General features: G+C 41.1%; 3 protein-coding genes across 4 annotated transcripts in view; all 3 read left to right on the top strand.

Moving 5' to 3' along the window:
• The window catches only part of tap1 (transporter 1, ATP-binding cassette, sub-family B (MDR/TAP)), a 106,971-nt gene that overhangs the window by 72,045 nt on the left and 18,621 nt on the right, over positions 1–16,305 (top strand). The gene's annotated exons all lie outside the window — the stretch shown is intronic.
• On the top strand, positions 218–4,621 carry LOC127601278 (lysosomal thioesterase PPT2-like). The gene is made up of 8 exons (XM_052066391.1): positions 218–409; positions 690–843; positions 1,335–1,430; positions 1,505–1,612; positions 2,094–2,177; positions 2,822–2,906; positions 3,369–3,423; positions 4,134–4,621. The coding sequence occupies exons 1-8, from the start codon at positions 257–259 to the stop codon at positions 4,275–4,277; spliced, it is 879 nt and encodes a 292-aa protein (XP_051922351.1). The 5' UTR covers positions 218–256; the 3' UTR covers positions 4,278–4,621.
• On the top strand, positions 4,750–16,204 carry si:ch73-95l15.5 (uncharacterized). Of its 2 annotated transcripts, none has more exons than XM_052066380.1 (12): positions 4,750–5,031; positions 6,746–6,930; positions 7,598–8,038; positions 8,199–8,740; positions 9,198–9,335; positions 11,126–11,203; positions 13,172–13,288; positions 13,594–13,743; positions 13,845–14,012; positions 14,690–14,881; positions 14,948–15,139; positions 15,670–16,204. In XM_052066380.1, the coding sequence occupies exons 2-12, from the start codon at positions 6,759–6,761 to the stop codon at positions 15,775–15,777; spliced, it is 2,298 nt and encodes a 765-aa protein (XP_051922340.1). In that variant the 5' UTR covers positions 4,750–5,031; positions 6,746–6,758; the 3' UTR covers positions 15,778–16,204. The 2 variants fall into 2 exon arrangements, with proteins under 2 accessions (XP_051922340.1, XP_051922341.1); XM_052066381.1 differs by having other exon boundaries at positions 4,750–5,044.

Genomic DNA, 16,305 nt, shown 5'->3' with positions numbered 1-16,305 from the left:
CATCGGCGAAACAACCACAAATGCCTCATCGTACCTTTTCGATCAAACTTTGGTGGGATTCGAATTACTAAAAAATATATTTTTACAGTGTAATATTAAAACTATGTATGTTGTACACAATTTCAATTCTAAATGTCAATGTCCAACACGAAAAAGAAGTCGGAACCTAGATGCTCAGCGCTGCTCCCACCCACCACCACACTCGCGACCAAATATTGAAAAGGAACCACACAACTGAACGGAGATCACTTCCAAGATGACAACTCCGATTGCAGCTATCCTGCTTCTCTTGCTGCCGGTCCTGCTGCTCCCCCGGGGCCGCGTCGACGGCTATCGGCCGGTCATCATCGTGCATGGTCTATTTGATGGACCCAAACAATTCCAAAAGATGGTTCTCTTCATTAAAAAGGTCAGATTATTAGATTAAATGCGCGCACGCGCGTGTGTGGGCGCGTGCGTGTGTGTTCAAATTGGAAATTTCTTCAATAATTGTTGTCATTAGAGCACATACCCAATTATATTTAAGTGAAAATAAATTTAATAATAGATTTAGATGTTCTAATAATAACAACAACAGCAACTTTTTTATTGATTAGTTTATTATTTACCGTCATTATTTTTCTTTGTGGATTACCGGGTCAAATCAACACACAATAGCGGAATGGAATGTGAATTTCTGCTCATTACAGACACATCCTGGCACAGAGGTGATGGTGGTGGATTTGGACAAGCACATGTCCAGTCTCAAACCGCTATGGAAGCAGGTGCAAGATTTCCACCTGGCCATTGAGCCCATCATGAGGAAGTCACTTGATGGGGTACACATGCTGTGTTTTTCACAAGGTAATGTACACGCACGCACACACACACACACACACACACACACACACACACACACACGCACAAGCACACTTTCAAAAAAGTCAGAAGATGAGGAAAAACAAAGGTTAGCCAAACCACATACACACCCTTTCATCACTTTGTGTGCGAGTGTGTTTCCGTGTGTGAACGTGCGTCTGGATGTGAGTTCACAAGAAAAAAATACAACTTTGTTTGGTAGTAGATTTATTTCATTATTTATTATCTCATTCATTTTATCGCTTTTTTCATATTCTGTATTTATATGCATTTGGATTATTTTTTTTCCGAGTCAACAATGATTACATTGCCTCATAGAGCAGCCTAATGTAGTGAAGGTACATTAATATTTTTGGTCAAAGGCATTACAATTAAGAAATACTGCAATTGCTCTCAAATGACATGTAACAAGTAACATGAACAGTCTTTTATATTATTGACAGTGATGAAATATTGGTTTTGTGCATGTTCCTAAGGTGGTCTAATATGTCGAGCCCTCCTCTCCACCACGCCCAACCACAACATCCACACCTTCATTGCGTTGTCATCACCCCTGGCCGGCCAGTACGGAGGTCAGACAGCAAAGCACAGCTCACAGCATGTGCCCATCATGCGAAACTCATCTCAGTGCTGTTGTCTCGCACAGACACGGACTACCTGCAGCGGGTGTTTCCCTACTTCATGAAGACCACAATCTTCTTGGTTTGCTACAACAGAGCGGGACAAAAAGTGTCCATTTGCCAGTACTGGAATGGTGAGCAAATTACAGAACTCCCCGATCTGAGTTCAACAACTTCAATGTGGATTAGTCTTTTATAATTAGATGAATGGATGGATAGTGTATTTGTATTTCCTTAGAATTGCTTAGGTGGTCTCACAAGAGGCCTGGGTTAAGCAACGTTATAGCAGACTGTCTAGAGCACAAATAATACAACTGCCATACAATAAGCACACATTGCAGGTCAGACAACTAGGAATGAATATGTAACTGCACAAATTAGCCAAGATGTGTTGATGTATGATGTCAAAAGTTAAAAATGAGTGGTAGTGCCCTTTTTCATCCTGTCAGCTGGGATAGACTCCAGCTCAGCCGTCACCATCACAAGGGCAAGCACTACAGTAAATGGATGGATGAAAAGGTTGTTTTACGGTGTCCTACAGGGATCATTAAAAGAAACCCTGACATTGGGATAACAATCATCAATTTGAATAATAATTTTGTCTATATTCCACAGACCCACACCACAGATCCAGTTACCTGAAGAAGAACACGTTTCTTCCACTGCTCAATGGTGACATACCTCACAACAAACTGAAATGTAATTGGGTTCGCACATGATTCACAAATCCTGATGTATCATAATGCATACAGAACACACCATGGCTTGGCTGAGAATCATTCACTCATTCCCTACTCCCTTATTACTAGATTTCTACATAGTGGTAGCTCACTCAAAAATAAACATACACAAGTGTACCTAAACGACTGTATTCAGTAGTTATTCAACACAAACAAACCGCTTCACATATCGATTAGCTAACATCAAGCCAAACCGTGAATATGTGGGCGTTCACTCGGATAGTTGACTAAAAGGTTTGCCAAAAAGTGATTCAAGGGTAGGGAATGAGTTTTTGTGCTCAGGACAAAGCCCTGTCTAATCTAAATTTGGTGAATTGGCACCATCTTGTGGCATTTTGGTGCCAAGGATTGAATTGAAAGGAGGAGCTTCTATTGGTCCAAGCCCTTTTTAAGGGGGTTTTTCATTTAGTTTTTTTTCCCTATTTACACTTTGGATCAATTCAAATACTAAACCAATAAATCACAACCCAACAGCACTATATAATAGCCAACTAACTACTTTGTATATAGTGCAGAACATGGTGGATACGGAGCAATTTCCAACACTGCCTGTATGTTTATTTTATGATAATGATAAATAATATTAATATATCTTTATTTCAGCCTGGAGGGAGAACTTCCTACGTATCAAGAAGCTGGTGTTGATTGGCGGACCGGACGACGGCGTCATCACTCCCTGGCAGTCAAGGTTTGACACTTGTCTCTTCCATTTGGATTATTCAAAGATAGGTGGACTGAAAACATTTATGTTTGACATCCCAAAAATATGATAACACATTCATATTTCAGGGTAATTTTAAAAAAGCACATGTTCTTTATAGGGGGGGGGGGTTGTTGTTGCAATTTTTAAGTTGTTAGCAAATGAGGGATACACATTTTTTCTTATTTTTCGAGAAGCCTGAACGCAAGGGCTTCACATTTCAACTATATATTTTTAAAGCAAACACTGACTCTGAAATGAAGCTTCTCTTATTTAAAAACACACTATCAATACATGGTACCAATGATTTCTCAAAGTGAAATCACTTGGTGACAATAAAGAGGATGTTAGACACCAGGTGTACCGGTAATTTCTTAAAATAAAGCAGTGCTTAGTTGGGGCATTCGGGTGTTTACATGTTGATGCCCATTTCCTTTTTTTTTTTGGCAGCCACTTTGGATTTTATGACAGTGAAGAGCATGTTGTGGAAATGAGGAACCAAGAGGTACCCGGTGCTTTGACTCTGAAGTTTCATTTCACTGTTCCTATTCCCTGTTCCCATCCACGACATCTGCCTTTACAGAGATAACAATGCTTCATGTTCATTCATATATATTAATGCAGAACGATTTTGAAAAATAACTGAGCAATTTACCCCTCAATATTGCAATTGTGATTTAATATCCAATATTTTTTTCCCATCAACCTCTTCTTGTGTATTTTCAAACAAACACAAACAACAAACTGATATGTATTACAGTAAATGACATCAGATGTATGATTTATTATTACATAACAACTCAAAACACTCACCTCATAACATAATTTACCACTGAAATGAATGGAAGTGCCATTTAATCGTTCTCTCTCCCCAAATACTGCAGAATACACAAACACAAGAATGTTTAGAATTGAAATACTGCAGTAATGTATTTTAGAAAATCATACAGTGATAAAAAATTACATAGAATGTCAAGAATTAACCAGTTAAGCATAATAATTTCAAGCATTAATTCAATGGACATTGCGTATCAGGAGTGTGCGATTTGGCCAGCAGGTGGAAGTACAATACATTGAGACAATAAAATGTACATTTGATGATGAAACACAGAAGTAGACCATGCATGTAAGCTGTAGTAAAATCAGTCATTTTTCTCAGAGGATAAATAATACATATATGTGGCTTTGCTGTTTGCTCTGTCTGCATGCGGAAAGTTTTACAGGAATGACACCTTCGGGCTGAAGACGCTGAGCGCTCGCGGTGACCTGTCATTGTGCCTCCGTGCCGGCGTCAAGCACATACACTGGCACTCCAATTTTACCGTGTTCACAGACTGCATTGAGAAATGGCTCACTTGATCGGAGAGAGGGAGACAATGGAGACCTGTTTGAGGATTTATTAGATAGCCTTTATGTCCATGTATTATGCTCTTCGTCCTTTCTAGTAGGCCAATTCAGCACATAGGAAAGATATGGTTCACAAATTCAAATGGCTTTCCATAAGGGATAAGTATCCGCCATTCCAAGTGAATGCAGATGACGATACTGCGGTAAAAAAGGGAGGAAACAAAAACATCATTGATGTTCCAGCATTCTTTCCATTTTTCTGAAAAAAATCATAACTCCTTATACATATAAATCCAAGAGTGATTTCTTCCAAAGGAATGTATACAGTATTTAAAAAAAAGAAATTTAGAATGTAACATATTTTGCGATGTGTGCTTTTTTTTAGGAACAAATGAACCATGTTAACATGCGATCACAATGAAAACACTGAAGTTTTGTCACTGCTAGATTTGTAATTGCATGGTAAAAATAAAAACTGTTTTTTTAGCTTTGATTTTAATTTATTTTGAAGGGAAAACCTGTCATTTTGCTGGCACGATGGCTCTCTCAGGTAGGCCTGGTGACGTAATCACAAGGTGACACCCACCACCTCTCCTCCACAGAGAGACAAGCTAAGTTGAGCCGTTTCACTTCACTCAAGGCAGCGGTGGAGATTTTATTTTTCTCTCCGCTGGGAGGTAACTACTTTTATGGCTGTTCTTTAATAAGTCACACGGGGTGAAGACTTCCTCGTTTGGTGGACCTTTTCCGTCCAGGCGGAGAGAAGGTGAGCTATTAAGGTAAAGTTTGTTTTGTAGAACAGGAACACTTGCAGCCTTGTAAAGGTAACGACGTGGCTCTAGTTACTCGCGCGCACGGTGCTTTCAGGTACCCTCGGAAGAAGCATATAGCTCACAGTCTGACTTGACAGCTGTTTTCTGTCAAAGTTTGTGTGAGCGCGTGAGTCGTTTTAAATTTGCTCAGATATCTGCACTGTAAGTCAAAAGAAAGTAGGTTCATAGCGGTAGAAGTGACGGTGAGAGTGTTACGGTGTCCAAGATTCCGTAGCGCTCAAGGGAAAACTTGATTATTTGTGTGCTCAAGTCAACGTGTCGCTTCATGGGAGTGCTTGTGTGAACATTGACTGAGACGTTTTAACTCGTGACTCTGAAGGAAGAATTTGTTGTTTCGTCAGTCTTTACCAATGTATAGATGAAACTACAAACAATAATGAACGGCAATCAATGGAAAACCTCAGTGGTGATGTCATTTTCGTTTTTATTTTGAAATGCCAGTAGTCACTTCCGCACTTTGACGTGTCTAGCTCTTGTAAACCTGCTACATTTTCAAACAATTGGAGAACAGTACCTCGTTGCTCGTTACGGTTATCTAGTTCGCTCGAGTCTTTGATTATTATTGTCTATTTTACTTTGTAATAAATATCAATGCTGTATAACAAAATACCTACTTGTTTGTGTATATTTCATGGATACACCTAACTATTATTTCCACTCGTTCACTGCCATTGATGAGTATCCACCCATTTTAAAATTTGCTTATGCTCACGCGGGTTGCGGGCATGCTGGTGCCTATCCCAGCTGTCTTTGGGCAGTAGGCGAGAGACACAGTGAATGGTTGCCAGCCAATCCCAGGGCATACATAGACGAACAACCATTTGCACTCACAATCACACCTAGGGACGATTTTGAGTGTTCCATTAACCTGCCATGCATTTTTTTGGAATGTGGGAGGAAACCAGAGTACCCGCAGAAAACTCAAAAAGGCACGGGGAGAACATGCAAACTCCACAGGAAGGCTAATGTTGAATGGATGAAATTTAAAGTAAAACTAGGTCTCTAAATGCTTGATCAATTTTCCAAATATTTTAAAGTTAAAAAATAGATTATCCCTAGATTAGAGTACATATCGATTAGATTAGTTGTCAAATAATCAATTTGTTGTTGCACCTGTAATATATTTCACTTAACCCTCCTGAGTCACTGATTGAATTTAACTGATTCATGTTAATTTCTACTGCAGTGAGTGAACAGATTCAATTGAACCCTCTGCATGCTGACTAGAGTCAGTGAATTCAAATTTTTTTAATTACTTGAACCCACAGCGCTTCCGAAAAGTCTGCTAACTCAATTACTCATGTGAATCATCTCAGTCGGTTAAGTTGGATCAATGACCCAAATTATCAGTCTGCGCCTTTGCGTTGTTTCTTGACTCGGTGATTGAGCCGATTCCAACTGAATCAGTGAATCCCTTGACTCGAGTGATTCATTTAAAATATCTGTGTTTACAAGCAGTTTGCACACTTCTGTCTGTGAGTGAACTGATTGAAATGTCTCACTATGTGCACCAAATGAGTCTGCAGCAAATCCGATCGCTATTTGATTTGAGTCCGTGAATGAACTGATTCAGCTGTATCAAGCAAGTCTCCAGTGTTTCCGGTGAGTCCGCAAACTCAAGTCAGTATTTATATTTTGTGCATTTAGAGCGGCTGCCAGGATGTCGTCCCGAGGCCCAAATGACTTGTGTTTAGTTTGCGGAGGAGTTCTTCAGGGTAACCAAAGGCGTTGGCTGTTTGGGGTCCAGCACAGGAAGTCTAGTCAGCCTCAAACCCCCACAAGGTCACTGAGAGAAACAACCTTGTCACAGTCTTCTCCAAATAGTCCTTGGGGTGAGTTTTTTTTTATTCCCTTCTTTTAGGTCACTTGAAACACTTATTTAAAGCAGCAATGTTGCCTTCTAACCCTACTTTTAAGACCTAACCTTTCTTTGTAACCTTAACCCTGACTTGAAACCCTCATTTGAAACCCTACTCTTGTCTGGAAATCTTAATTGGTAAGCTTTCTGTTTCAAAACCTGACCCCATCTTGCAACCATAATTGTTAACTCTAAATCGAGACCAGAAACCTGTCCTAAAACCTGAGATTTGGATTGAACATTAATATTGGCTTCAAAACATCACCTTTGCATCGAACTTCATTTAAAACCCCAACCAAGGCTTTGCTACCTTAATTTGAGCCAATTATATTTGGCTCCAAATCCTAATTTCCTTGATGAAGGTTTGAAACTCTAACCCAGTCTTGACGTAAAGACCGTATTTTTGAACCCTAATTTTGTCTTGAAACACAAATTTGAAAACCTAAACAAGGCTTCAAAACCTGATTTTAAACACCAATCTTGTCTTAAAAATATTTTGATCAGTGACCCAGGTCTGAGCGGTTAAACCCCAATTTAATTGCCTTCAAATCTTAATCTGAAACCCCAATCGTAATTTGATGCCTCAATCCTGAGTGGAAACCCTAATTTCAGTTTGGTCAACATATGTGTGTCCTCCGCAGGAAGCATGATCTCCCTGGGCTCGTCGTCTTCCTTGTCCAAGTCCCTGCTATCGCTCAACTCTCCGTCCAAGTCGTTGGACCTTCTGTCAGTTCTCACGCACATCCTCGGTAAGCCGCTGTGCCGTGGCACCGGACGTGGGGAGTTCGTGTGCGGCAAGTGCACCGGCGTCCTGGAGCGTGTCTTTCGGTTCGACACAGTCATCGCCAGGGTGAGGGCTCTATCTTCGGAGAGGCTCAACAAGCTGACTCAGGAGAGAGACAATGTCCGGCGTTGGGTGCGAAGCAACTACGTCCACAGACACCCTCGGGAGCAGGATGAGGAAGCGGGCGGCGATGAGGACAAGGACGACTATCGGGACTTGCTGAAGGAAAACATGGCTCTGGCTGAGTACGAGTGCTGGTCAGACAAGTGGGACACGTGTCCTTACTTTATACGCACAGGTAACATGCTTTAAACACTTTACAACATGGGTGTCCAAACCACGGCCTGGGGCCATTTGAGGGCCCGCCATCCATTTTTCAGTAGCCCGCGATATGACAAAAAATGAGGACTTGGTTACTCCTGGCCTAAGATGTCTTTCTTCATTTGTGCGCCGTGCAGGTAAAAGGTGCCGAAAGGGTCAAAACTGCGAAGGCTGCGACGCTTTGCGCGTGTCCGACTCGGATTACGAGTCGGTGTGCGGAGTTCCTCGTCGAATGCCGTACCAGGCTCTCTCTCCTCTGCCTCTCTCTCGGGACAAATCCCAGAGCATGCCGCTCCACTGGCAGAGAATCTCGTCCACCTGTTCCAGTCCCTCCTCGCTGGCAGGATCCACCTTCTCCCTTAGGACCCAATCCGTCCAGTCCCTAGACTCCCTGGACGACTGCGAACCATCGGACTCACCCGGGGACCGCGCGATCACTTCCTCACTCCTCATTGTGCTCCGTCATCTGGGAACGAGTCCGGTCCGCTCGCCAGCCGGGAGCAGGATTCCTGTTCTGGTTGGGAGGAGCAAGAGGAGAAGTTCAAGTGAGACGACGTCCCCTGTGGTGAACAAGAGCCTGAGCTTTGGGGAGAATGGCGATCACCGCCATGGAGAAGAGGAGGAGGATGATGATATTCTGATGGAGATGAAGGATGAGTTTGTGCCGCTCCATAAGCAGGTGGGTCAGGAATTGGAATTCACAGAGTAGCTTCGTGGCCGTCATGTTGCTCCACAGTTTTTTAAACTGGCGCTGAACTATTGTCAGGGAAAGAAATGTTCTTGCTTGTTTAGTCGGCCATTTTCTAATGATGCTCCAATATCGTTTGGCGAGCCACAGGCAATGAAATTATATGGCTACACAAAAAAAAAACTACAAAACCCAATCTGTCTAATGGTGATAGATTAGGATAATTTGAAACCATAATTTTGTCTTCAAACCCGTACTTGGATGTGTGTAATGCGCCATTAGAAGTTAAAATGTGTTTCTGCGATGAGCGCAGAAGCCCAAACATCTTCCTAAACAGTATATATTGACACAGTTTGTCACATCCGGCAACAGCTGAGCTATTGTGTGCTTGTTTGGACAACTTCTCAATTGCCCATCTGTTTAAATACCGAATTGTTTGTCCAAGCAGAGCGCTTCTCGCAGGCTCCACCAAGTGATCAGGCATCTGCGTGGGCAGCTAGACCAGGCGGAGACCCGAGTCAGGACCCTTGAGGCCCAACTGGAACCCAAAACATCCCAGGATGACGGTACCCAGGATTGGATGCATGTAAGCGCTCATAATAAAGGCTTTTCATTTCATGAAGACAAACTTCAAATCATATCCCCGTCTTGAAACCCTAATACACGTAAATACTTCACCCAGTGATTAATCTCAGGCTTGAAAGCAGCTGCCTGACACTCAAATGTTGATTTAGAACTCACATTTGAAGCCCTAACCCCAACTCAAAACCTTTACGCTGTCTTGAAACCCTAATTAAAAAACGTTAATCCCAATTTGAAACATTCACCTGGGATTGAGACCCTAATTCAAAACCACGACCCCAGCTGTGACACCCCATCCAAGGCTTGAAACCCTACGTTGGAACCCTAATCTATTTTTAAGACACTAATTTGAAACCATAGCCCAGACTTGAAATACCATCCTTGGTTTGGAAACCCTAACCTTTACTTGAAACCCTAATTAGAAATACTAAAACCCGAATGGTTGCTTCGAGTTCCAATCCAAATTTAAAACCTTAACCATTATTTAAAACCCATCACACATCCTAATTTGAAAATCTAAATTTATCTTGAAATGCTAATTTGAACACAGAACTTCGGTTTGAAGGCCAAACCTTTGTTTCAAACCAATTCAAAGTTTCAGTGTGTAGTCCACTTCATGAAGTACAGCAGCTTTTTAACCACATACACGACATCGCACATTCATTCATCTTAAAATTGGGCAGGTGTGCCAAAAAGAATGGCACTTTGTTATACAACACACAGCAGCATTATTACGCCCACTTAGCTCATTATTGACACACGCACGCAAGTACACAATATGAAGGAATGAAAGGTGTTGGCATTGTGTGTTTTGCCACGGGAAGGGTGTGCCGCACTTTTTTTTTTTGGATCATTTATACATACAGACCACACACACACACACACACACACACACACTCTCTGAGTGGAATCCTGGCAGACCAGTGGAGTTTGCCCCGGGCTGATTATTAGTGGGACAAAAGACGCATATTTCTGTTTGAAAAAAAAAACAGAAAAAGACAATATGAAATGCATGTGAATGGACACAAAACGTGTTTGAACAAGTTACCTAATCGCTGTGGTTTGCATGTACATTTGCAACTTGATGCATTTCTTTATTTTGTATTCAAAAAGGTGTGAGTCAAAATAGCATGGAAATCTTAACTGTTTCTTCACATAATAAGTCTGTATCCTCATCATGGTTTGAAACCCCAACCTGTAACCCAATGGTGACTGAAACTCCATAATTGGTGTCAAACTCTAATTTCAAAACAATAATCTTAGTTTGAAACATACTTCAAATTTGGGATGTTCGATACCAATAATACAATTTTCTCCGATACCAGGTACTGATACTACTAGTCCAAACGATGTATCAAATTTCAATGAACAGAATGACAGATAATTCCGAACAAAGACCGTTCTGTTTTTCAAATGCACACGATGATTCACCATCATGTCAAACGGCCGCAGTCCAGCACCAACTACTGGCAAGGAAGACTTAATGTCCGATATTTTTGCATCTTTCACAAATCCCCGATATTTTGATATAAGACTGCTATCGGCCTAATACCCGGGTATCAATACTCGCCCAATACTACTTAAAAACATAACCTGCTACCCTAACCCTGGTTTAGAACCCCAAATTGAACCCCTAACCCTGATTTTAACTCTAAAAGTGAAGTCTTGGCACCCTATCTTGATACTTTAACCACGTTTTGTAACCCTGATGGCCTTAGGCTTGAATTGGAAACCCTAACCATGGTTTGATATGCTAACCCTAGCTTGAAAATGTTCTGGTCTTGTTCCCACCAGCTTGTGCGCGAGGATGACGGTGCCTCCCTGCTGCCTGGCTTCGCCCGCTGCCTGCACAGTCGGGATCGGCTCATCCAGGTGAGAGAGGATGAGGACAGATAGACAGACAGATGCTAAGCACTCTGGAATGTTGTTTGTCTATGTGCCCTCCAGCCTCTTCATGCTTGCTGGAACATTGGAAGTATTTTTGTTATTAAAGAACAAAGGGGAATCATTCCTTATCCACTATAAAGTGGCTTACATAGCAAGTCAGCTATTTTTGAGGGCTGCTGGAATGTGTAGTGGGCATAGGTTACCCCGTCTTTCAATACGATATTTCAAATCTGTTTTTTAGCAATGTAAAGGCCATTAATCCATTTCAGCCTCACCTCTCAAAAATAAAAGATATATATATATAGAGAGAGAGAGAGAAATAGTACTATGGTATTGTTTTTTACAGAAACATACATTAACATACATGGTTGACATTAGGTAGGTTATAAGGGTGTGGAAAATAATCGATATTAATCGATACATCTATGTGCGCGATGCGAGTGCATCGGCTCATTCACTGGGTACGACGCGATTCATGGGTGAAATCGAGATTCATCACGATGCATTGGTGGGTATCGGTAAAATCCGATTCAAGCGCCGTTTTATTCATGTTAAACGTCACCTATCTGCCGTTTCCTAGGCGCAATGAATGCACCATCATTGTTTTGCGTTGTATGTTGAATACGGACGGTAGCCGCCCGTCACATACAGTCCAGTACACAACTAGCAAAAGACTATGGAAGTTCGCGCAAGCAGCAGCGACGAAACTACTGTATTTAATGCTTCCGCAACATTCAGATCTTATGTTTGGAAATACTACGGCTTTGAAAAGAAAGATGGAAAGATTGATAAAAGCTCCGTAATTTGCAAAGAATGTCGCACGACGAAGCCATACAACGACAGCACCACAAATATGCAGACCACTTAAAACGATGGCACCACATCACCGACAAGGTGAAGGGTCCCCTTGCAGCTCATTGTGATCACTCAAGGAAAAACTATATATGGATGACTCTTTTGGACATTTCATTTTGACCGTCAGTGAGAGTGGTCTGTGTACGCTACAATACACACAGCAGCTTTGAGGCTGTGACTGCCACATTGTTTCAATTGTATTTTTTTCTGTCCTATGGAGATGGATATTTCATAAAAGACACTCAGTGAGTAGTCTGTTTGTGTTTACACTACAGCAATAGCTGTGAGTCTCAGGTGCCAAATTGTTTACATTTTCTTTGCACAAAACCCAATTGTGAAAGGGTTTAAATAAGTTGTTTTACACGTTCTACTGTTTATAAGGAATAAAGTGGTCTACTTTTTGCAATACCTGAATTCCATCTTTTTTTTAAACTTTTTTTCTTTGCGTATTTGCATCATGTTTAATTGCACAATATCACAACAAATTGCACTGTATCGTATCGGATCGCTTTGATTTGAACTAAATGTGTATCGCGTCGTATCACATCGTGAAGACGGTGAAACGTATCGCATCGTGTCGCCAGAAAATTCCATGTATCGTTTAAGTATCGCACGCTGGTAGTGCATCGAGATGTGTATCGAATCGTCCTCAGTGCTGAGATTCACATCCCTAGTAGGTTAGTTCGTACCTTTTGTTGTTCCTACCTTGGCCACCTGGGGGCAACAAAAGCCATTTGGGTATACATGGAGGCGGCTCAGCTCCTGAGTTAACTGCACTAATGTTGTCGTTACTTGCAGAGGATACAGAATGTATCCCTGTGAGTATTGTTGTATGATGTCAGCACTGTTTTTGTTCAAATGTCCATTGCTTAAAGCATTATAACACGGCAATACATCATGTTTTAGCATTAAGATGACAGATTTAAAGACAAAGGTAGTTTTTCAAATACATAAGTAATTCTCATTTGATACACAACGTGAATGACTCCGAAAACAGCCTAGATGCCTCCAGCATGTAGACGGCCTGATTTGTTTATCCTGTTCCTCATTTGGTAAATGACATGTGGGCTTATGCGTACGCGTTGTCCTCATCCTCAGGAGCTCATGAGTGTGACCAGAAGAGTGTGTGTGGAGAGCAGAGGTAAAAGCCAGCTAGCAGACGAGATCGCCAGCAAATTCAGCGAGAACCTGAGAGATATTGTCAATGACAACAAGGTTAGTGAACCTGATTGACAAACACCGAACATCGCAACCTCAAAGCATTTATGGGAACTCCCTAGAGAATTTAAAAAAAAATAAAAATAAAATTGCTTTGAACACCAGTTACACCAGTTGACATGACACATTTTGGAAGACATTTTGGACCAATTTCAGGGCCCGTCTGTTGATTAACTCCTACTCGGGAATTCAGGGTGCGAGTACAAGTCATCCCCTTGGCGCTACTGTACTCGTACAAAATAATAAAAAATTGTGATACACAAATATTACACTATACGTGACTTTCTGTAATCTTCACCCAGGTTTCCATGGAGAGTTTTGTCCGTGAGTTGGTCGAGAAAGAACGGCATCTTGGGGAAGAGGTGGCTTCCTTGAGAAAGGCTGCAGGAGACCGCGAGAAAGACCTGGACATGCTCAACATGGTGCTGCAGTGCAACCAGGACATCATAGATGTAATCTCATTTTTGAACTATATGAGAAAAATGTAACTTTATCCTAAGGTTTCACTGTTCAAGTTTTTTCCATGGACCTGTACTTTCCGTTCTCCTTCCAGGATCTGCGTGTGGCCCTGGGCGAGAAACAGCGCCTCCTGCTGGAGATGGAGAAGGAGAGAGAGGTGTGGAGGCAGAGGGAGAGGGCCCTGGCGGCCACCATGCACGATAAGGAAGAAGTGGTCCGACTCCTCAAGGTGGAGCTTGAGAGCTGTATGAAAGATGTTCAGGTACAAATGGAAAAAAACAATCCTCAAAATGTATTGATTAATTTTTTTTACAATATTTTATTTGTTTTTACTTGTATCAATATTAATTTAATAGTCAAGCGTTTTCATGAATGATAAGTAAATAATTAAAGTAAACACAAAAGTGTGTCTTCTCTTTATTTGTATCGTATATTTGCGAGTGACATATGTTTGTCCATTAGTTCATGCATATTTTTCCCCACTTTTTTTTTCTCCCATGAATGAATCTCATAGTGAAAATGTATGATAAAACACGGAAATAAATAAAATACTATTCAACAAGGAAAAAAAAATACTGATGCGTTTCTTTTATTTCTATTTTTGTTATAAATTAAGTAATGTAATCATTTCTTGTAATAAATTAAGACACACACATTTAAAAGTTTTTCGAGAAACTAGAAAATATCTTTATTTTTTTTAACTTACAATTCTATGTTCAGTAACATACCTTTCCTTTGTAATGCTCATTAAAACCTTTAATGATAAGAATTAATCTTCCATACACCGATGACTAATATAAAAAAGCATTTAAAATTGTTCTTTGTTAGATTTATATTTTTATATTAAATGTTTTATATTACTTGTGCATAAAAAATAACACAATCTTCCCTGAGTTATACTGTGCCTTCTGTAATCATTAACTATTTTACATTCCCCAGGCTCTCTCTGATTCCGTAATTTGCCAAGGCTTAGAGGGGGGCGGGGCTGAGGCATCCCTGGCTTCCCAGCTCCGGGACAAGGAGAGTCGCCTGGCAGCCATGTTGGAGGAGCGAGAGACACAGAGCACCACCTTGTGCCAGGAGGTCACCAAACTCACTGCTGCCCTGCAAGAGTATCAGAACGTCGTTCAGGTGCGAGGCACTGGGTCAGAAAGGAATAGTGAAATGTTTGGCTTTTAATCGGAATGTGATGAACAGAGTCAGCAGGAGAGCTACGATCGGACGACGTCATCCCTGACGGCTCGGCTAACGGATGCCAGGCAGGCGCTGCGTAATGAAGAGCGACGCAGGAAGGAGGCAGAGAGAATGCGAAACAATCAGCGAGAAGACGGAGAGAGCACAGAGAGGAAGCTGAGAGACAGTCTGGAGAAGAGGGACCAAATAATACTGGTACAAATCACTATAAAGTGATTTTTTTATTTTTATTTTTTAATACAGTGGACCTAGATAGTTCCGCAAAAAAAATAAAAAATAAAAATCCCCTTTGAGAGATATGGGTGTAGTCATGCAGACACAAAGAAGAGTTTCCCAACTACTGGAGGTGACTCGGTAACTGCAGTAATATTTTTTGGGGGAGTGGGGGTTCGCCGAGGATAAAAAATATATATCTTTAAGTATGATTATATTGCGTCGTTGCACCTCTTGTGTTCAATTTGGCGTTGCTTAAAGCGTTACTGATAACACTGCTTCATTGGTGCATTTATTAGCCCGTCTAGGGCCTTTCCCATTATTTGTTAGCATTAAGCTAGCAGACTTCAAGGAAAAGTTCTGTGGTATTAAATACAGAATGTAAAGCTCTTTTCGTTTTTTATTAAGTTTGACACTAACTACATGCGTTCATTGCCAAACATTTGAGTCTTCGTTAATGTGTTAAGTTTCACGCCAAGGTGTAAGACAGACTGTCTTTCTCCCCATCATAGCAAATTCTGCAGGACGCTGAGGAGCGTGACCGTCAGGTGGAAGTGCTTCAGCACAACTTGCAGAAGAAACAAGACGACCGCATCTCGGCCGTACAACACACGCTGTGAGTGGCATGGAAATGAACCACCAGATGAAGATGTTGCACATTTAGATTGATACTACTTGTCATGGTGTGTATTTCGTTCTATTTATCTCCAAAGGTTTGCACTTTGACCTGTCAGGTTCGGGTACAGCATGTAGCTATACGCCTCAGAACTAGTGATTCAGCCAATAAGAGATGTTTGATTTAGAAAATTAGCACATCACTGTAATTTAATTTTCACTTTCTATGAATGGTTGTGCGTCAAATCAGCTTTTGTAAAAAAAAAAAAATGAAGTTTTGCACCAAAATTGCCTTTTTTACGAGTTATTTTGGTCCTTTGATTTTATAATTGGCATGTTTCTGGGCACTTATTTCAATGTTCCTTTTTGTGTGTAATTTCTGGGAAGTTAGCCTATTTTTTTCCTCAAGAGAATTAAACACTCTGATCCTAATGTTTCCGTCTGTGTGTGTGTGTTTATCATGTTTTGGAAATGAACTATGAACTGAAACCTCCTCAATTTGCGATTGGCTGGCAACCAGTTCAAGGTGTCCC

Source organism: Hippocampus zosterae, chromosome 5 (genome assembly GCF_025434085.1).
Source record: "Hippocampus zosterae strain Florida chromosome 5, ASM2543408v3, whole genome shotgun sequence".
In the NCBI taxonomy this organism is placed as follows: domain Eukaryota; kingdom Metazoa; phylum Chordata; class Actinopteri; order Syngnathiformes; family Syngnathidae; genus Hippocampus; species Hippocampus zosterae.
The sequence above is the reverse complement of the archived record's forward strand: the minus strand, read 5'-3'. Positions and strand labels throughout refer to the sequence as shown.